Source organism: Ursus arctos, unplaced genomic scaffold, assembly GCF_023065955.2.
Source record: "Ursus arctos isolate Adak ecotype North America unplaced genomic scaffold, UrsArc2.0 scaffold_12, whole genome shotgun sequence".
NCBI lineage: Eukaryota > Metazoa > Chordata > Mammalia > Carnivora > Ursidae > Ursus > Ursus arctos.
This window is the reverse complement of record NW_026622786.1, coordinates 38956159-38979187: the sequence shown is the minus strand read 5'-3', so window position 1 is coordinate 38979187 and position 23029 is coordinate 38956159. Positions and strand designations below refer to the sequence as shown.

At 33.8% G+C, this 23029-nt stretch overlaps 1 protein-coding gene across 26 annotated transcripts in view; it reads left to right on the top strand.

Annotated features, from left to right (window-relative positions):
- ADGRL2 (adhesion G protein-coupled receptor L2) overlaps window positions 1–23029 on the top strand; it is a 269281-nt gene that overhangs the window by 121059 nt on the left and 125193 nt on the right. For all 26 annotated transcript variants that reach the window (XM_044383702.3, XM_048220214.2, XM_048220216.2 and 23 more), the window contains one exon: window positions 885–1057. In XM_044383702.3, coding sequence (XP_044239637.2) covers window positions 985–1057 — 73 coding nt within the window. In that variant the 5' untranslated portion in view covers window positions 885–984. Of the gene's footprint in view, window positions 1–884; window positions 1058–23029 lie in introns of those variants that run through there.

Below are 23029 nucleotides of genomic sequence, written 5' to 3'. Positions count from 1 at the left end.
TCGAGCCCCATGTCAGGCTCCTCCGCTGGGAGCCTGCTTCTTCCTCTCCCACTCCCCCTGCTTCTGTTCCCGCTCTCACTAGCTGTCTCTGTCATGTCAAATAAATAAATAAAAAATCTTAAAAAAAAAAAAGGGTATAAGTTTAATCTTACTAAGTTATACGTTGCTATTAAAAAACCCCCAATATAGGAAAATCTAAAACTTAAAAATGAAGTAGTTAAGAGACCCTTTATCAAACTGCTCCCTCTATGAATAACTATAGCAATTTGATATGTAGTGTTTAAGAATGTGGTTTTTTTGGAATGCCATTATTATATAAATTACACCCATGTTTTAAAAATTGTACGTCCTTGTATAGAAAAATAAACTGCTTAATTATACCTCTAATCTGTCCTGCAAGATAACAGGGTAAAATAGTAGATAATATTGCTGTTATCATCACTAGAAACAAACAAAAAAGTATATGTATTTATAAAATTTTTTAGAAGCAATAGATACTAAAGCTAGTAATTTGGTAAAAAGACTTATACGTGGCGTAGAGAGACAGATGTATTGTTCTAGAAGGACTTCCTAAGCTTTTCAAAGAAAAAAATCATTAGGGATTTATATAGCTGGTTCTACGAATTCATATGTCATGGTTATCTATAAATGTTTTTTGAGCTTTGATCATTTTCTTTATATTCTTTAAAGGCTCAGATATCCAGTTTGTAGAGCAGCTCCCATATTGGATGTAAAATCAAAATATATACCATTTATTTTTTTTTTAATACTTAGGAGATGGAGGGAGGCAGGGAGGGAGAGAGAGACTTGTTGTTATTATTTTTGCATTTTTTTGTGACGTAACAGGACCATAAGAGTAAATGATGGATTTGTTTGTTTTTCAGATATGAGGATCAATGATGCAGACTGCTGGGTTCGATGAAGCTGGGCATTTATAACTAGATTCATTAAGGAATACAAAGAAAATATTTAAAGGGATCAATAATGGTGTCTTCTGGTTGCAGAATGCGAAGTCTGTGGTTTGTCATTATAATCAGCTTCTTACCGAATACAGAAGGTAAGATGCAATTTAAATTTTATTTTTTAAATCTGGATGAACTTAAACTATGCAAACTTCTCTATATAGAAGTGGCTAGAATGAGTTCTATTTTAAAAAGTAGCTATTAAAAAGATTTCCCGAATGTCAAATTCTTTTTTTGGTGGTTGAATTTATTTTCATTACACACAGCTATAGTACAGAAGAAAGAGTTGCAAGTCTGAATTTATGTTTCACATAAATTTGTAAAATATTATTGTTAATAATCCTGAGAGAAGTAAATGAAAACTTTGCTTTGGTATATATTTTACAGTTATTGACTAAATTTATTCCAGTAAAATTGAAAGCATTTCATGTCAATTTTTTCACTTCATCTTTAGTTTGTTCGCTTCTTAAGTGGCGTCATAGTTTAGTTCTAAAACTCCTAAAGTTTTTTTCATATCATCTGGAAAATATTGGGGGTTTTTTTGTAGTGCTTGCTTTTGAATGTTATTTATATCTTTTTGAAGATGGACCTGATTTTTAAAGAAGTAAATACACTTTTGAAGCTTAATGAAATAATCGGAACCATCATTTATTAATTACTGTATGGATTTCTCGGTATCCATTATTTCTTTAGTCTTACATACTATTTCCATGTGAAAATAACACCCTTTCAGGTGCTTTTTATAGAGCAGGTCAGAAGTTAATATGGAGCTAAGATATGTTAATTTTATAGCTACTTGATAGTGGTAGTTATGTATTCAGCGTGAAACTATATTAATCTTGTAAAATCTGTGAAGAGTACAAAATCTCTGAGAAATGCATGGATTTTATTTGTCCCAATTAAGTATTCTTGAAAAAAATATTTTAAAAATTTTAAAATTGGTTTTATATATATTTTCAAGTGATCCCATTTATACCTATTAATAAAATGATAGGTGGAGGCAAAAAGGCAGCCCTGTCAACTAAAAGAAGCTTATTATTCCAGCATCTTTGTAATAAACTTCAGTGTTAACATTTTAATTTTGCTGAAAGGGTTTTATTTGAATTGCTGTCCCAAAATTATATCTCATCATTTTCTTCTTGCCTTCCCAGTCCCCTACTTTCAATATATTGACATAACTTAATAATATAATTCAAATAAATGACAAACTTAGAAATATTTTAAAATAAGGAATTCTGTATTCAGAAAGTAAATAATGTTCACTTGGATTTAAGTCAAGCTTGAAAGTTACAAATGGGTTAATATTCTATTTTTAGAAGATACTGCTCTTCGCATCAGAATTGAAAGATACATCAAATTTAACAGTAAAATGTAATATGTCTGAATGAATAGTACCATAATGATAAACAACAAGCAGAAACTGAGTTTAAGAATATGAATCTCTGGCTTGGATTGTTATGAAAATCTTGTGTATAGTCTATAATTTTGCATCTGTTTTTTTTTGGGGGGGGTAAACTAACTGAATTCCTGCTGTTGTGTTTGAATGTTTTTATACATTTAAAAAAGATTCCAGGTGTGGACCAATGGCTCATTAGTCCACATAATGAAAAAATTTCCAATCAAGATAGAGACCACTTTGCTGGCACAGTAGCTTAACTCAGCAGGGGGGCTAGCAAACAGAGACTTTTTCATGAGATACTGCAGTTTTATTTCTAGTGTCACCTATCAGGTCAGGATTCATATCTGCTGTTAAGAGAAATTTCATTTTTGGCGCATCAGGCCAGGGGGTGTTGCTTTTAAAGCAGTTCCCTCCTACGGGTAAAAAGAACCTGGGAGGAATCCACATTGCTAGCTGTGAGAGTAGACACAGTTAATGCACACTGTTAGAATACTGATCCAGCATCATATGGTTTTGCCTTAGAAAAGTTTTACATGACATGATAGTCCTTTATTGCCAGAAAGCAGATAATGTTCTGTGAACACCTATAGAGAAAACCAATCAAAGTTAGGTATGAGAACAGAGGAAAGGAGTTATAAATTTAACCATTCAGCCATCAAGTTTCTTCAGAGCCCCTACATGATAGTTACCTTTTCAAATCTTACAGAGATGAGCCTTTTTTGTATTAGTTTCTGGATTCTTACAGGTATAATTTAGATAAAATTTCCTAGGTGGTTTCTTCCTTTCTCATTTATTAAGTGACTAAATTGAGGCAGGTGCTTAGGATTCTGAAATGCACAAGGCACAGTTCCTGCTCTTGAGCTTATGGTCTTGCGCAGGGGCAGAAACTGCAGGTACCTACTGGGCCAAGCAGGCAAAGTAACTTCAGTGCAGCAGGCCAGTGAAAGTCAGCAGTCGGCAGGGTAATGCTTGCCAGAGGACCCATGATTGCCATGCCAGGATTTAGCCTGGTTTTGCCAGCCATCTGACTTTTCAGTAGAAATCAATTGTGGATTTTAAGTAATAGTAGCTAATTAAGATAAAAACAAAACGAACAAGCCTGTGTATTATATTTTGTGATGGACTTGCCTTTTTCAGAGCTTTTATTTTCCTCCTCTTTACAGTATTGTTTCAGTTTAGTATGTTATTTTAAAGGCCAAACATAATTTTGGATTTATTTTACATCTATACATATGAGAGGTAAATTTCTCTCTTGCAAAAAACATTTGCAAGAACTTAACTTGTTTTATGGTCAGACAGACGTTATAAATATGTCATGTTTTGTGTACACAGTAAAGAACAAAGTACTAAACATTTTTTTAAGTTTTTACCACGGTAAAATCTAATTATATAAAGGTTTAATTGTTAGAATTAGCTTCTCTACCTTTATCTCTAACTGTGTCAACTAGTATGGAACAATCAAGTCTCACCCCTTAAATATACTTGTTTTTGCAAAATAAGAACAATGTTTTATTTATTCTTAGAGTCTCTTTTCCCCGTGTGTTTTTGAGAATTGTTTAGAATTTCCAAATAAAAAATGATTATGAAAGATCAGACTTTCAAAATATTTTGTAAGTTTTTCTTAGAATTGATTTTATTCCTACAGAACTAATCTCAAGCCCTTCAAAAATCAGTTTTGTTGAGAAACTGGTGTGCTTTGATTCTTTTGGCCAATTTTTATAAGCAGAGTAACCACTGTGGAATCATGTATCAGTAAGTAGGAAAGTAAATTGAATTTTTGTGTCCTAGAGAATTAAATTATGCTATATAATGGAGCCCTGGCAAGCATAAGTCAGACAAGTGAAGGCTTGCTCAAGTGACAAGTTACAAATAATAGCAGTTCTTCAGCAAAGTGGGTTTTAAAATGGGTTTCAGGTTGAATTCTTTATGCAGTGAGTATTTAATTAGATTCCATTAGTCAAAATTTTAGTTAATTAGTTCAAATTACATTGTTGTTTATCCTTATTTCAGAAAAAAAGTTATGCCCATATAAATGCCAGCTATGCAAGATACAGCTTTACCTATTAATTTTACGTACATCAAGAAATTTTAAGAATACTGTTGTAGAAATAATGTCTTTCCAGTTTTAAATGCACTTTTAAATTCTCTAAGCATATTTTACAATGACTTTTGTATTAATGATACCTTACTAAAAAATGATGTTTGGCTAGAGGGTCTTTTTGCTAGTTGAGTGGCAGAAAAAAGTAGATCTAGGGGTTAAATATGAATTAAAAAAAAAGCGTTTTAGGCATATAAATATTTCCTTCAGACTGGTCCATAATTTGGAAGGAGTAGTAGCTTTTTATCCAGGGTTAAACTTAAGGATTAAAATAATGCAGACCTGTATTCATTCTTTCTCTTATTTATATACACATATAAGAAAATGTATAAAATTTATATTCGTGCACAATGTGTCAGCATCACAAGGGCAACAGTTGTTTTTGTTTGTTTATTTCGTCAATGTGTCCAAGTGCCTAGAACAATGCCTGGCTTATAATAAGTACTCATTTTATAACCATCACAAAAATAACTGAAATCTTTGAGAGGATAATAAACAGTTGTAATAACAGGGTGGTAAGTGCCATGATGATGATATTCACAGAAGCATTGGGATGAAGTGTAAGGGGTGGGTGGGTGGATGTCAGGAAGGGCTTCCAGCTGAAGTGATCATGATGATTGAGCTGACTCCCTATGAGTTGAATAAGCTATGTAAAGGCAGTAGTGAGCATGGTGGTGGAGAAAAAAAAAATCAGTGGAGAACAGCATGGTGTGGAATAAAGTACTGCAGTGGTTCTTAAGAGCATCAGAATCACCTAGAAGGTCTGGGGTGGGGGCCAAAGCATTGCATTTTTGACAGTTTAGGGGGATGACGCTGATGTCCCTCAGCATCACGCTTAACCATTTAGTACTGTATTTGTGTGGGTGGTGGAGGTGAGGTGTAGAGATAAGTGGATGTGGATATAAGGTAACTTTTTCGAAAGTGCTTTTGAAAAGAAATTGTGATTTAATTCAATGTGATCTGGGAATAGTAACCAGTTGATTACTAGGAGTTACTATCTGTATCTTTTCATATGGCTTTTTATTCCTATGATCAGGCTTCTTGGTCATAATTTTAGGCTCTGAAAAGGGATTCCCCCCCCCCTTTTTCTTGACAGTGTATTGAGAAGGAAAAAAAATGGAAAACTTGGCTCCAGATTGTAAAAAAAACAGGACATATTTTCTGTTAAGAGTAAATGTTACATTTTCAGAGCTCCTAAACCCTTGCTTCAATTTGTCTCTTCATTGTGATAACCTTGTTCTTTTCCTTGTTGGGAATAACTACATGGCTGTTGCTATGAAAATGCTGAATTGACTTACTGTAGGGACTTTAGATTTCCCAGTCTAGCAAAATTGACTACTTTTGTTCATTTCAGTGTAGTTTTGATTAGTTGAAAGCTAGGAAGTAAATTTTCAGCAAGGTATGTGGAGATTGGCCGTATGACTCCCATTAAACTTAATGGGAGTTACAACTCCCATTAAATTAATAGGAATCGTACAGTATATCTGTGTTGGTTGCATAGCAAATGTAATCATATTTTTTAAATTCACAAATTATGTAAATTAACATTGGTTTAAAACAGTGCATTTTTTTAAAATAATGATTTTATTTATATGTTTTGTGCAGTTCAGTGTGATTTGTCTCCTTGAGAAAGTACCCAACTATATTGCTCTTAGGACACTATTGTATTATATGAGTGTAATGTAATTTGATTGCAGCAGCTTTCCTCTGCATAGGTAGTGATGTAATTCAGTTTTAAAAATATAAATATTAATGCCATTTACAAATTATATACTGTGGCTTCTTATCTTGTAAAAACCAAATGGGTTATTGTATTACTACCAGGATTTAAGAATAAAGTTTATTTGTTCAGAATATGACTCAAAATTGAAAAAAATAAGACTAAACTTACCAGGAGACACTAACATCTTTTAAAAAGTTAGTTTACAATATACATTTGTCCTCTTACGCACCAATATTCAGTGTCAAAATATGCCATATTTCGTATATTGAAGATTAAATTCCAGTGCTTGATTTCCCACTTTCTTTCCACTTTTCTTCCCACTCTCTACCCTACTTCATGCTCTTTTGTTCTTTTCCAGTGTTAGGAAAGGTTCGTTTATCCACAGTCTATGTTGATTCACAGGTGGGTCTGTTGCTGGTGGAAAAGTGTTATAAATCAGCGTGTCACACACAACAGCCACCCAGCAGACCTCAATAACATTGTATTGCTTGGCTGTTCAATTTTTACAAGCCTCCGTTTTCTGACAGAAAAGACTGCATCAAATGCTAAATAAATAAATCTGCTGTTATGAAATAATACTGTGCTAAAAGGAGGTTATGAACTTGTCCATATAAGAGTAAATATTTGAAGTATTGATTTTATATCCATATTAGCAATTTATCACAGTTATATTTTTTGAAAGAACAGTGTTATTAGAGGTAGCTTAATTAAAAGCACAGGAAGCATGTAAAGCATCTTAATTTTGCCAAACAGTAATTGTGTTAATTACTCCTTACTAAGTAATTTCAGTTTTGATGAATCTTTTGCTTCATTTTCTGAATTAATACACCTTTTCACTTTTTTTATGTTATATACTTAGGTTGTAGTAATAGAGAATACGATAATACAAATGATTGAGCACTTCTGAGTATTAATGTAGAACTGGTATGTCTCCAAGAACCTATTTATCTGCCACATTACTAAGGGAGTATTTTACTGAAACATATGCTTGGTACCCTATGGTACTCTTTATTTTCTTTTCACCTCCTGCATGACAGAGAATGACATATGACAGCCGTGCGGTCTACATGTATTAGACATCAATGTGGATTAGTGAATATCTCATGACATCTTTCAGCCCTATTCTTGAACTCCTTTTGTCAACTTGACAGAAGTGATTCCAGGAGAATACCTAGCGCCGGCCCTGGGATCACTTGGCTAAAATGTAAGACTGAGAAGGGAATTCCATATCAGAGCTTCAGGAAGCAAAAACAACATTTATAATCCCTCTTTATCAGCATGGGACTCTACTGAGTTTTGACTTTTATGTCTGCCATTATTCTTGCTTGGAGGGCTTTTTTTTTTTCTTGAAAGTACTTTTTATCCCCTTCTGATTTTGAATGTAATACATTCTCATGAGAAAAGATAGAAAATTAGGAAGTTGAAGTAAGCATTTAAAACTGTTCATAATTGTAGGACCTTGATATAACCAGGGTACGTTTCTTTTTCTTTTCTCAACATACCTGATTTTTTAAAAAAGATTTTATTTATTTATTTATTTGAGAGAAAGCGTGCACATGTGGGAGAGAGAGAGAGAGAGAGGGAGAGAACGAGCTGGAGGAGGGACAGAGGGAAAAGGAGAAGCAGGCTCCCGGTTGACCAGAGAGCCTGATGTGGGGCTTCATCCCAGGACCCTCGGATTATGACCTGAGATGAAGACAGATGCTTAACCGATTGAGCCACCCAGGTGCCCCACCAACATGCTTGATATTATGGATAGAACAAAATTAAGATGTGTGAAATAAAATTAGGTTCTTCATTTCCATATACTTTTATATTCTGATTTTTCACTTATATTATCATAACTTATATTACCATGTCATTATATATATAGATAATGGATTTTAACACCTGCATGGTAATTTAGCATTTATCAAAAATGATATATTCCTGTCTGTACTTCTTGGCCATTTGAACTTAATTTCTTTCAAGTATAAGTAAAATAAATATCTATGGAAATCTTTTGCTTCATATCTGGTTATTTCCTGAGACTGGAATTCTAAAATTCTGATGGCATGTGGACATCTTCCAAACTGGTTTTTCTAAACGATTATACCACTGTTCATTTTGATTTCCAGTTTGTGAAAGTATCAATCTTACATACTTTACCAGCATTGATTTTAAATTTTCAGAAGACTTGACACTCTGCTATGAGAAAAAGGGTATCTGTAAATTAAATTTATAATTTGGGGCTAATTGTGAGGAAAAAATTAGTTTTCATGGATTTATTTATTGGCTAGTTGTAATTTTGATGTTAATTTTTTTGTTTGCTACCTTTGTCAACTTTCCTGTTTAGCTCTTCTTATTTTTAAACTCTTTGATAATATCCTTTTGTAATTTTTATTGTGAAAACATAATGTGTTTGCCTTATAATTCATTTCATTCTGCTTAATTTTTTAATGAAAATTTCAAATAGGAGAAATTTATAAAATAACAATAATCACAGATTTAACAGTTATCAACATTTTACTTCATTTGCTTTTATTTATCTTTTTCTTTTCTTACCTTTTGATGTATTGTTATTTTCTTTTTTGAGATCTTCCATTATTTTTATCTTAAAATTTCATATCTTGAGATTGGTTAAATATTTATCCACTTGCATTTCCCTGTAGCTCTTAAATGTTTTTATTTAAATTCTTAATCCGTTAGGAGTTAACTTTGTCATTAGGTGAGAGCTCTCAGCTCCCAGTCAATTAATTTAAAATGAAGTGAACTGATATTAAATCTTTGGTGTGAATCAGATTTTAACTAACAAAAGTAGATAAAATTGAGACATTACTTATATAAAAAAAAGATAATGGACAATAAGAAAAAAAAAGAAAGAAAAACAAATGAACATAATTTCTATCTATACAGATTGAATTATGGATAAAATGTCACTGTTCTGATTCCAGTAATAGTGCCCTTCTCTGCTTAAGTGATTTTTTTTTTTTTGTATCTAGTCTAATACATTTTCTTTTTAAGAGAGAATTTTTTGTGAGAGAGAGAGAAGAATGAATAAAAAGCATGACAATAGTAATTGAAATACCTCATAGTTAAAATAGAGTTTGCATTTTAGGAATTCTGGAGTGTCAAGAAACACAAGAAATTTTCTGGAAAAAATAGAGGGATTCAGAGATAGTAGAGTTTTGTTTGGCATGAGTTTAATCTAAAAGAGATTAAGTAGAATTCTCATTTATTTTGCCAGTTATTTACAGAATGCTTCTTACTACTGTTTTGTACCTATCTCTTTGTGTGTGTGTATGTGCATGTGTGTGTGTTAATCATTAGTTCTCTCTCCCCTTTATTTTTTCTTTGTAGTATTAAAATCTAAACCGTGTGGTAGACATATCTAATATTCAGGTTTTGATTAGAGGCAATATGTTTTAAGAGTCAGGGACTTCATAACTTAGTCAAACACAATAGAAAGGATGGCTCTTGTTGTTGCTGGGGGTAGTGGGGAGAGAGCTATCTGGGATTTTAGGAGAACCATTTTTACATGGCAGAATGCCGTGGGAAGGCAATGGTGGCAGGGGATTCAATAAGTAAAGTAAAGGAGGCAGGTGGTATTTCAGTATATTCCATTGTTTAAGGAAAGTACATTTTATAATTTTCTTTTTTAGTTGTTTTTAGTAGATAGGTTGGGTACCTGAATTTGTTTCCAGGCAGAAAGGAAAAGGGATCCAGTGCAAGGACAGGAAGGCTCATCTAGGAAATGAGAATGTGTATTATGATCCAAGGAGAGGAAGAGTCGGGAAGAGATGTGTACAGGAGAAGAAGAAATTTAAGGCAGACATGCTAGATGCTTTTAATCTTCTTGTTTGTCTAGACAATGCCCCTCAAAATTTAATGCACACATAAATCACTTGGGGATCTTGTTAAAATGTAGATTCTGACTCAGTAATCCAGGATGGGCCTGGAGAGTCTGCATTTCTAATAAGCTCCCAGGTGATGCTGAGATTGCTGGTCTGTGAGAGGACATCTGTATCAAGGAGTTTTGGTTATTAAAATGTTTAGTCTAGACAATCAGATTTTGCATGACAGTGATTTCTACCAGTGCAAATCAAGGTTTGTTTCTAACCTTAACAGCATAGTTGAAACACACACACACAAAAACATCACTTTGAGTTTTGTAATTTATTTTATTTAAAAAAGGAACTAAGCTATCATGAAACGTAAACTGAACATTTTTATATTTTGTTACACTTGTAATCCAATTTTATATGCTTTCTATTGGCCTTTTATCTGATGATTTGTTTTGAAAGATCCCTGAGTAACAATGCAGCCTGACCCTTTCTCCCTAATATTTCTTTCTATTCCCCATTGATCTGTCCTACTTTCATTCTGTGTTATGTGGAAACATTATTTTTAAGAGCTAAATTTTACTACAAATGTGTTTATTACCCAAAGTAACATTATAAAATCATGTAATGCAGTCTGTATATTTTCTTAACCTATTTGGAAAAAGTTTATATTTTACTAATTTTTCAAAGTCCATATATTTAAAAAAAAACAAAGAATTGTCATTTTCACTTCAACATTAACACCCTGACATGTTAGCCCTTTAACAGAGTAGAGGATAGGAGTACTGGAATGTAAACTGGTTATCAAAAACAGCTTAAAGATGTTTTATCTGCTTAAGCTTATTTAATGGTTTTTCTACTTTGCAGTATTATAAATAATCAAAGATTTTATTCATTTTTAGTAGTGGACATAATCTCCTTCTATTTTTCCTGTCAGAGATAAAAATAAATTACTGATATGATTTACTTTAGATTTATGATAATACAAATCACAAATTACATTTATTTCTTCATGAAATTTATTTGATTCTTCAGTAACTAAATAGCAGATTTTAAACAAAAAGAGGTCAGAATATTTTTGTTTTTATTTTTTTGGTAGAATTGAAGAATTATAGACTTAGTATCACAACTTGAGATTAGTAGTTATAGAAGTTTTCAACTTATAGATGAAGAAACTAAGAGAGGTGTGCAGAGCTCACCCCTCTGCCAAGCTCTACTTACTGCCAGTCCTTTTTTCTTTCTGGAGAACTTGATATATAGCCTCACATCACTGGTGTATTTTCCTACTCATGAGGCTATCGTTCAAGAATATTTAAGATATACTTTAAAATATATTGCTTAACATTGTTGAACTTAATGGTTATGATCCAAAAAATCCTATATTTGTTTTGTTTAAACATTACCATTGCAGATTAAAAACAGTCTTAGCTAACTCTGCAAGTTTCCAACGATCTTTAGAAGTTACACAGCCACCGGCATATATTTTTTTCAAAAATCACAGCTTCTCTTTGGAAGTACAAACTATTGCTGAGAATGATTTACTGCCACAACACTGAAAAACTAAAATATGACAACAGTAATTTTAACTTTTACTATTTTTAGTTTATTAGTTCACACTGATTGCACTCACCATTAGAATAGCTGAAGGCAAGCCTTTAGAGCCCCTCCTTCAGGTATGGGGTTTAGACATTATCTTTTTTGTTTGCGTACAACAGGAAGTTCATTTAATCCTTTGCTTTGTTTTAGAGTTTAGTCAAATAGAGACTATTCTTGTTAGCTTTCAAAAGCTCTTACTTTTCCTGCATTAATGGCACTCAGGGTACATTCTGTGATCCCTCTTTATTTACCAGAAAGCTTGCCTTTGAGAGCTGTCACTCCATTCTTTCATCCGTGTTGTTAATTGACTGATAGGGAAAATTGTGTGGAAAACCTTCAGTGACGAAGACTGGGTATAGGTGTTACTCCAATCTAAAGGCTGGTGAATCTTTGCTTCTTGATCCCATTTCTATTTGTACTAAAATACTAAATATAGACTAGAAGAACAAAGTACATTTAAAAGCATTCAGAAATGTTAAGCAACAATAAAACTCCGTAACCATTTAAATGACAGCAGCTGACTGTTTGAATTAACTTTGTGTTTGGCTTAATTTGGGGCCCTAATTATTCCTAACTTACGTGAGTAGATTTCAATTATAGTATCCTGCAGGGATTTGTAGCTAAGGCAACTAAAAGAATCATTTTACATAAAGTACTTTTGTTCAACTGATTAGGCAAGTTAAAACGTAATGATGTAAAATTGAAACCCTCCCGACAAGGTCCAAACAAATGTTTCTAGTAATTTTGCTTAAAAAAAAAAAAAAAAAAGATTGAACTGAGTTTAATTTTAAATTGTATTTTGGTCTTTGGGAAGACTGACTTCATTGTGATACTGATAAATATATAAATGTGTCTTAAGATCACGCATTATTAAGTAGTAAAACATTAAAGATAAATTTGTCACAGTGGAAACCTTTGTAAAGCAGCATCTGTTTGCTTTATAATTCTTGATACATGGTTTTTGACAGCTTCAAATACATAGCTTTAGAAGAGAAATATAAATTAATAATTTGAATGACTAGCACTTCTGTGTTTGAATGCATTTCAGTTGAACACAGATCAGAGACTCATTTATAGATTTGAAATGCTATATACCAATAAGCACAAGGACACACGATGTGGTTGATACTGTGATACAGTCAGTAGACAGCTCGATATTTAACACACCCTTCCTAAATACTTTTTCTCCACACTACAAGATTGCACCATAATTTTGAACACCTTTACCAAAGTAACCTTACTTTATAGCTGTTTGTGGTGGATGCTACTTTGGTTCCTTACTAATCTGTGTGCTGGAGCAAACTATAAAAGAAGCACTTGCTGGCATCAGTAGAGCATTCTGAGGCTTAACTGTGACATTTCTGTACAGTCTAATAGCTGTTAATATCAGTCTAATATAGTGAATGAAGTTAAAAGCCAGCACTTCTGTTCTCTTTCTTCTTAGCACCTTTGTGGGTCTCTTTGTCTTCTTCCTCTCTCCTGACCCTTTTTACCACACTACCGCTAAGTCTTTACATACTTACATATGCATTATTTCCTTTAATCATGTTAATTCTATGAGCAGTTTTTCACTGAGTGAAACCAAATCTAAAAGGCACAGCGTAAAATTCAAAGACCTGAACTTTGATTTCAAAGTGAGGTTTTCCTCCCATTGCTCCAGCAGAGCTGTGTTACTAAGTATTCCTTAAAAACAATGCCAAGCTTAATCTTAGGAAACAAACTGAGGGTTGCTGGAGGGGAGGGAGGTGGGCCATGGGGTAACTGGGTGATGGACATTGGAGAGGGTATGTATTGTAATGAGCACTGGGTTTTATATAAGACTGATGAATCACAGACCTGTAACCCCTGAAACAAATAATACATTGTATGTTGATTAGTTGAATTTAAATTAAAAAAATAAATTTAAAAAAAAAGGAAAAAAATGCCAAGAAATCCACCCTCCCACCTGTTTGGTTCGTATTTGTTCTTTAGGATACTTTTAAAAACTAGTACCTTTAGGATGCTTTTTCTCATATAAACAGGAATCCTTTGAATTTACATAGCAGCAGTCCAATAGAGTCAGTCACTAGCCACAAGTGGTTATGGAGCACTTGAACTATGACAAATGTGATTAAACACATACATTTTAATTTTATATTAATTATTTTAAATTTAAGTAGCCACAAGTGGGTAGTAGCTACCGTAACGGACAGAACAGTTTGTAGGTACTTCAGTTTTCTTTGTTCACTTAAGGCTTTTTTTTTTTTTTTTGGTTACCTCTTATACCTCTTTTATGTGTTTTAGTGAATTCCTTGAGGTCAGAGAAAATGTTTTACCTATTTCTATATTTTTCATTGTGCTGTGGTGCTTAGAAAAATATTTCAGTTAGTTGAGAAATGTATTTAAGGTGTGTTAGTACGAAGGCAGTGGTTTAAATATATACTTCATTCATGGTATAGCAGTTTCACTATCACTGAAAACAATGCGATGAGTTTGTGAATTTCAAAAGCAAATGTAGCTGTATGCATAGTATGTAGTTGCAGGAATGGAGTCTTTGGGATAAACAGCTGAGTTTAAATATACTTTCAGACATGATGGTAGCAAACCCTAGTTGCTGACTGAAGCCTCAGTTCATACATGGTTTTGATAGTTCTTTAAATTATCTGGATGGTAATAACCTACATTTAAGTTAGCTAATGTTGATTTCTGTTCCCTAAAAGAGCTTCTTTCTCAAAATCCAGTGATGAACCCAGCTGATACTGCCATTTGCTTTTGATAGTTTGAGAAAATGCTTTGGAGGATAAGTAATTATGAAGGCATCAGCTTAAAAATGATGAGTAATGTAGTCATTTAGGAAATTCTTGTGATCTTGGCTTGTGAATTTCTTCTTTTAGTAATTAGGAAATTCCTTAATTTTAGCTTAGCTCTAAGACGGAGGGAATTTTATTTTTATAATAGATAATGGTGTTTAATTATAATGACATTTTACATAGACTTATACATCACATTTGAAAATTATTACTATTTTGTTTAATATGTTCTTAATGACTATTATTAAAGTGTTTACAGCTTATAATATTAGAATTGATGGCTTTGCTGGGGGAAACCTTCATAAAATGCCTTTTAATTATATGTGTATGTATATCTTTATATATGTGTGTGCATATGTATACCGGCATTCAAATTTCTTTTTAAATTTTTTTCCAGTTTTACTGAAAAATAATTGACATATATTACTTATAAGTTTAAGGTGTACAGCTTGGTGGTTTGAGTACCATATATTGTGAAATGATTACCACAACGGGTTCAGCTAACATCCATCTTTTCATATAGATACAGTTTTAAAAAGAAAAGAAAAAAAAGGAAAAAAAAATATTTCTTGTGATGAGAACTCTTAGGATTTACTCTCTTAACTTCTCTGTGTATCATACAGCAGTGTTAGCTATAGTCATCACTGTTGTACATTACCAAAATTTCCTATTCTCTTTATTTAAATAGCATTTGCAAATGGATGTCTGATTTAACATGCTGTCTATTTCTGTGTACCTATTTCTGTCTCTCTAATGTAGGAAAATGACAAATTCCCTAGTAGGTAAATGCACGGTGCAACTAAAGGAAGTATTTTTATATTCATGACTTTTGCAGAAGAAAGTATTTCACTTAGATTGGTGATTTAAAAAATACTTTATTCTGGACTTCTAAATATTCTAGCCTTAAATACTTTGCAATTAAAAGGTTTGCTCAGAGAACTTAAGAAGTTTTCATTGACGTGCTCAGCATTGATTTGAGGTTTCTGGAGTCCTAGTTTATGAGCCTCACATCTAATAGTTCATTACCACCTCTCGTTTTATAACAATAATGGTGTGTCTCAGATCGAAGCATTATTTTATCAACTTCATTTCTGCATGATTTCTATTTATTTTAGCAAGTCAGTTCATTGTTAAAATGAACATTTGGCATCACTGAAAATAATTGAAAAGAATGTGTTGCCATTTCATACAGCAGATATAAGAGGAGAGTTCCAGAAATGCTTGAGCAGTGGCTGTGTTATTAGAACAAATGAATAATCCTCCAGATGACTACCTGGAAGGAGAGGGTGTACTTTATTATGGGGAGAGATATTTTTGAATATTATCTGGTGTACATATGGAAAAAAACCCCACAAATAGTGGTACTTTATAAGTATAGTTCATGGATTTGCCATTTAAATATGAAGGGAATAAAAAGATAGTCTAAAATTTATAATTTCCTGAATATAACATTTGACTTAATTATCTTTATATAGTCGTTTTTCAGACTATGATCATATGAAAGTATCTGGAAAATAAACATGCATGGATTTAGGTTTAAATTTCTCTTTATTTTTTATTTAGCATTTGCAAATAAATTTTCGATTACCATTCTGTCTCTGTGTGTCTGTCTCTCTTGCTTGCTTGCTTTTGTTCTCTTTATATCAATGTGGAAAAAAAAGATACTAGTACATTGTGTGTTTAGTAGAAATATGTACTTTCATGGTTTTTGGCAGCTGGACAATAATACTCAACTATATCAATTAAGATACACAGTGAATTTTTTTACAACTTCATTAAATTATTTTTCTTAACTGTACTTAAGGACATTTTATTGGTATTCATTCTGCATGAAAATCTGATACTTTAAATTTACTCTGTAAATTTCAATTTTTTGTTGTTGTTGTACTTGAAAAAAGGTACCCAACTGTAGTCCATTCCAAGAGTGAAGAAGGCAGATTCAGCTGGTCCAGAGGAGAGAAGGTCTAGTTGGTGCATAAAAAATTCATGTCAGCATTTTGACACTGCATTCTTTTGGGGTATCTGTTATCACTGAATAGGAAACTGTTTCAAATTGACAGGCAGACAGAATGTTGTGCTGAATGTGTAAATTGGAATTATCACATCTAGCAGTTCCCTTCACCAGGTGCCGGCTTGGAGCTCCGTTCTGCACTAATGTCGAGAGAGTGCCAGGAATAGTTCTATTTGCTAATTATCCCTCATCTTTTCCAATGTCTAGTTTTTTTAGTAAACAGCTTGCCCAGGTGTTTTTAGGAATTCCTACCAGGACAATGCAAGATTGCAGGTGCTTATGTGGCAAGAAGATACCATACAGAACACTGAAAACATCTATATCCATCTGTGTAAAAAAGATTACTGCTTTCAAGGGTTTTACTCTCTAATGTACTGAAAACAATAGTTGTAAGTACTTTGTTGGCCCTGAGATACTGTGAGGGCAAAAAGTGGGGGTTGGTGTTTTTAGGAATGCTAGAACATTTAATTAGGCTTCATTTTGAGTCTCTTAAAAAAACTTCATGATATGCAACCTATGTGCATAAGCAGTGAAGTTTTCAAGGATTGTAAAAAATGAGGTCAAATCAAATATTAGTAAAGGAATATTAAAGATGATTTTTTGTTTCTTCAAACTTCTTGATCTTACTTTACTACTATACTACATGATATAATTGTGTTTTTTTCTGTCTTTTTTAAAAGGAATTCTTGTGCAATATATTACTATGATATTGGACACAAAATTTAGAATTTTTATGCTTTAAGAATTTATATCACGAGTTGTTGCTAAGTGTTGCTCAAATTAATTTGTGCTTAAAGCATTTATAATAGTATTATTTTTTTTGAAAATTAATAACTCCAATCACAAAACTATCCTTTAATTAGTTCTGTTAATTGTGTTTTCTTGACTGTCATAAACATTTTTCTTAAAGAGTTTGTGATCTATCTTTTGCCTATCCTGTGGGCATTGAATTTTCTTCTCCATTGTAGATTGCGTTTTCATTTTCTTTTTTTCTGATCATTTTTCCATTATGGTAAGATAATGAAGTGCTAAGTGCTCAAAGTATGAAGATTTTATGAAGTTTCCTCTAGTTTGCCTAGGACTGTGAAAGTTGTCATGGCATTTTGACAGCCAGTCACATTTCAGTGATACTGCTGAACATTTCACAGGATTTATCTTGTCAGCTTTGATTTAGGATTAGACATTATTGTCTTTTGTATTGACTTGGTCTCTGTTTCCTTTCACTGACATATCCTGTAGTGAAATTACACTTATACCAGAGTTTCCCATGGGAGTGAGGAAGGGTATATATTCAAAGGCAGCAAGTGTTGGTGTAAAGTCCATCGGTCCAGATTCCAGCTACGTGAACTTGTACAAATTATTTAACTTGAGTCTGCATTTTCTTATCTGTTGTAAAATTGGAAAAACGCTTACTTTTTAGAACTGTTGATGCTTAGAAATGAGATGTTTAAAAAATCATTTATTCATCAGTAATTATTATTATTATTTTTAAAGATTTTATTTATTTATTCGACAGAGACAGAGACAGCCAGTGAGAGAGGGAACACAAGCAGGGGGAGTGGGAGAGGAAGAAGCAGGCTCATAGCGGAGGAGCCTGATGTGGGGCTCGATCCCATAACGCCAGGATCACACCCTGAGCCGAAGGCAGACACTTAACTGCTGTGCCACCCAGGTGCCCCTCATCAGGAATTATTGAACACCTGCCAAGTGCTAAGACTGTGCTGTGTGGTAGGCATGGTTTTTGCCTTTAATGAATTTAGCGGTAATTATGGTATGTTACAACACCTACAAAGGAACCAGGGAGAGGTGCATAGGTGTCATACCTAGTTGAACCTGGATATGTCAAGAAATACTTTCTGGCAGAGATACCTGAAGGCGTAAGAACTAGGCAGCTGAAGAAGAATGAGGCATTCCAGGAGAGGGACTAGAGTGTGCAAAAACATTGCCACTAAAAACTGGGGAATTGTAGGTGGTCAAATCCATGTGTAAGGTGGGGGGGGGTGACAAAAGATAGCACTGGAAGTAGATATAAGAGTTTAGGTTTTTTATCTTGTAGGTGACAGGATAATTACTGAGTAATTTCAAAGGTGATTATAAACTTTTATTCTGGAAGCATTTATTTGGGTTGGGTGGGGTTGGCTATTGAAAGCAGAGAGAGAGAATGTTGAACCAGTTCCTGTGGGGCCAGGCAATTAACATAGAAAAGTGAAGGAGGCAGAGTATAAAGAAATGAAACAAAACTGGAAAAATGCATGCATGTCTAAAGTAGACAGTTGCTACTCGGCTCGAGGTGATTATTTTGTCATTGTTTTGGTATTTTGTCAATGTGAGTGTGTTGTCAGTTGCTCTGATTTATTTTCCCCAATAGAAGTCAGAAATTGATTTTTTTAGGGGTGCCTGGGTGGCTCAGTCCTTAAGCGTCTGCCTTTGGCTCTGGGCATGATCCTGGCGTTCTGGGATTGAGCCCCACATCAGGCTCCTCCTCTGGGAGACTGCTTCTTCCTCTCCCACTCCCCCTGCTTGTGTTCCCTGTCTCTCTGGCTGTCTCTCTCTCTCTCTCAAATGAATAAATAAAATCTTAAAAAAAAAAAAAGAAATTGATTTTTTTAAAGATTTTATTTTTAAGTAATCTCTACACCCAACTTGGGGCTCAAAGCTATGTCCTGAGGTCAAGAGTCTCAACTTTTCTGACTGAGCCAGCCAGGCACCCCAGAAATTGATTTTGAATGGTGTATTTCCACAGTTTCAAACATTGGCAACTAATTTAAAACACAAATTTAAATATGGTGAGGGATGGCAAATGAAATATACCTGTGAGTAGGCATCAATCATCCTGTTGTCTACCCATTTATACCCTTTTTCTTAAGATTTTTGCGGTAATCTAGGCGAGAAAGAATGAGAGATTGGAAAAAAATTCCAATGAGATTAGATAAAAAGGAATGAATAGATGAGATTTCAGAGGTAGAATGAAACGGTGAATTGATTTGGTAAGTCATTAATGAGGGATAAGGTGATTTATTCAGGTTTATTGGTGGTAAGGAAGTGAAATTAATGGGTGTTTGGGAATAAAATAAACTGGATTCTCCCAGGGACTCAGGGGGAGTCATACTGCCTGGTTTGTTCTGTGGAGGTTGAAAGATGTAAGGAAACTGGTCATATCCAGGACCAATCCAAGATCAGGAGCAACAGGAGTTTGGGCAACTCTGTTTACCTGTCGTGGGTTCCTTTTGCATCCACTTGCTCTTCTCCCAAATACCAGCATACCCCCTGGCTTTACTTTCTCTCTACTGTCTTTTTCTTATCTTTTTTCCCTTTGCCTTACCCATGACTTCTCCTCCCTCACGGTTTTATCTTGGTTTTATCTTAGGGTGACTTTAGTATACTCCACCTAGCTTTGTTCCACCTTGACAGCTTTAGCTCTGTCTTCTAATTCTTTTAATTCTGGAATTGCCCCAGTCTTCCCACTTGAGATTCTTGAGAAAGAAAGAAATCTGTGGGCCTCACTCCCTTTGTATGAAGTCATGTCATACATTTCTATTGGGATCACGGACTGACTGCTCCTGCACTGAGGAACCGTCTATTTCAATCAACCATGTCTGGTTGCTAGTAGGATCTCATAGTCAGATGGGCTTTGTCTTCTCGGTAGTGCTTATAAGCAGAGCATTTTTAGTTAAAATGAACTGAGTGCTGGCAAAAATGGCAATTAATATTTAGCTACAGTAAATGATGAATGTGGGGAGTCACGTTGGATCATGAATTCACTAAGATGAGAAATATAAAAAGAGAAGTGGATTTGATCGGTAATTTGTGGGTCAGTTTAATGAAGTTGCTGATGTGGGAAACAAAGGCAGAAGAAAAATTATTCAATGTCCTTACGACTTACAGCCCATTGACAAGTCTTTGAAACAGGCAGAGTGACATTCCTCTAGGAACTTAGCTGCCTCCACGTTAATACTTGCTAAGGGCAAAAGGCCCGACCCCCAGGATCCTGTAAGTCTGCTTTTAACATATAAAAATTCCTTTGGAAACTTCCTTTATCTCTACCCCCCAAGATACATGTTGGCAATCCTCTTCCAAGCATATGACCCACTGATACACATCTGAAGGGTCTCATGACTGAGTCTTTATTCAACAGTAACATATGACTTTTCCTAACAATAGCTAGCCCCCTCAAGGTCCTGGAAACCTGTTTCCAAAATACCTGTGAGGCTTACAATATCCATAACCACCTTCCAAATGGAAAGTATATAATGGGCCACTCCTCATGACCCCAGTGCAGCTCTTTCTGCCCCCAGGTCCTGTCCCCATGCTTTCATAAAACCACATTTTTGCACGAAACATGTCTCAAGAATTCTTTCTTGGCCTTCGGCTTCAAACCCTAACATCTTTCCTACATCAGTTGCTACCATTAGAAGCATAATGATAGTATTTAGATAGTACTCTGACTTAGACAAATGCATAAGTGGTGCATACAGACAGAATTAAAATTATATTATTAGGATCATAGTATTTCATGATTTATAATCATATAATATGAAACTTGCCTTAATCATTAAATAATAAATATGAGTAAAGTTTGGAAAACTTTTATTGTAAGTATACAGACACAGTTAGTTCTTAATTTTTCTAATTTGTGCTTTTAATTCAAATCTAAAAACAATGGCTGCCCTTGGATCCTATTAGATATCAGAGACTATACTAGATTCTTTCTCTTCTTCGTGCTGGATAATGTTCTCTACAGCTCTATGGGGTTTGTATTTTCTTAATTTTGTTCCTGAGGAAACTTAGGCACTGATAGGTGACTTAGGCAGTATTAAATCAATAAATGCAGAGATGAGATTCATTTGTTCACCAGGACTGTCTAACACAACATTCTTGCTGATTTTTAATTTTTGTAATAATGAAAATCCACTTTCATTTTCAGTTTTGGAATGTTTCTAGATGTATATAGTATGGTGCCTACGATTTAGCCATTTGTATTTTAAGCAATCCATATGTATAAAAAGGAAATGACTTTTAAAAGGTTCATTAACGTACATGCACTAGTCAAACTCAGGCTAGGTCTGTTTGACACCAGAAAGCCTATTGAGAAAGTGGAAGATGTAGGCTTTCAACATATGCTTTTTGTCTCTGGTGCCAGACATCTTACTTAGCTTTATTTTTTTACTACGTTGCCTACATATTTTGGCATTGTGTTGACACATCAGTAGAGAAGCCTCTATCAGCCCACAGATGGTTTCTTCTGGTGGCAGTTCTCTCAAATTCACCATCCATTGACAGCTTCTACGCAGAGGGGTCTGTTCTTAATCAGTAAATACACAGTTGGAAGATTATATTGTGATTTGAATGTACCCACTATTTTTTTATTTTAAATTTGTGGGTTCTTGGTATATTACAGTATTTAAATAAGTAATTGAATAAATGAATGAAATTTTTAAAACCCATTTTGTGACTTTAGAGAGAATATTATTGGCTATGTACCATTGATAACAACCTTTTATGGACCTCTTGGAAAAATTATTTTTGTGCTTATATAGAAGTTAATCTTTACTCTCACAACTGTCATTTAAATCTTTCCTGTTATATTTTGAGAAGTGGCCCCTGAAAATGAATAGAAATGGTAAAACCTTTGATCTCAAATGGGAAATTAAAATTAGCGGTTAGTTTGCACTAGGGAAATAAGGAAATGTAAAGATAAAGATTGACTACATTTGGACTTATGGAGCTGAAACTGGATCAGGGAGGATGAAAGTTAAATATTATAATGTTCTAACTCTCTGAAGTAGTGAGTTCTAGCCATTGAAACCTACAGTTATTCTCCTAGGTTCAAGCAGTGTTGGTTTAAATGAGGCTACATGTAGAAAATTTGAAAGTCTATACATGACACGTTAGAAAGGAGAAAGCCAGACCTAATGACATTTAGAACAGAACTAATGCCATTGAGCCAATAGTACGACTAGTCCTTGACTCTGTTCATAGAGTCATTTGTCATTTCATTCAGCAAATGATACATTTATTGAGTTCTTACTATGTGCAAGTTTTTCTGTGGTCGGTGGTGTGAAGAACTGAAACCAAGAAGAATGAACCTCATTTTACCTATTCCCATAAATTTTGTCGTGAGGCAAGAACAAATGTATTATGACACTATTTAGAGCTAAGACCTAATATGGTATTTTCCTAATCTTTGCTGTCTTTTGAAGCATATGTTCTCACCTCTTTGGAGATTCAGCTTGAATTAGAACAGAGTCAATATTTGAGTTAGCATTTTACTTCCTAAATTATAGGAAAATCAGGAGCCCTTCGTTTTCTATATTTTAAAAAACAAACAATATATTCTTACTTTAGACTTTTTTTTTTTAGTACACATTAACATGTTGAATGTATACTATCTCTAGCAAATTTTGTAATCACATATGTATGGTTTCAATTACTTAGGTCTCTTTGTCAGCTGGAAAAATGTCCCATGGTAACGTGACACAAGAGGTTCTTTAGGGAAAAAAAATTTCTTAGGAATCCAAAATTTTGGTTGTTGGTCTAATTCGGAGTGTAGTTAGTTAATTTCTCTGGTCCAAATTTCCTAATACCAAAAGTTAAGAAATGAAATTGGGAGGAGGCCAGTATCTATGCTGA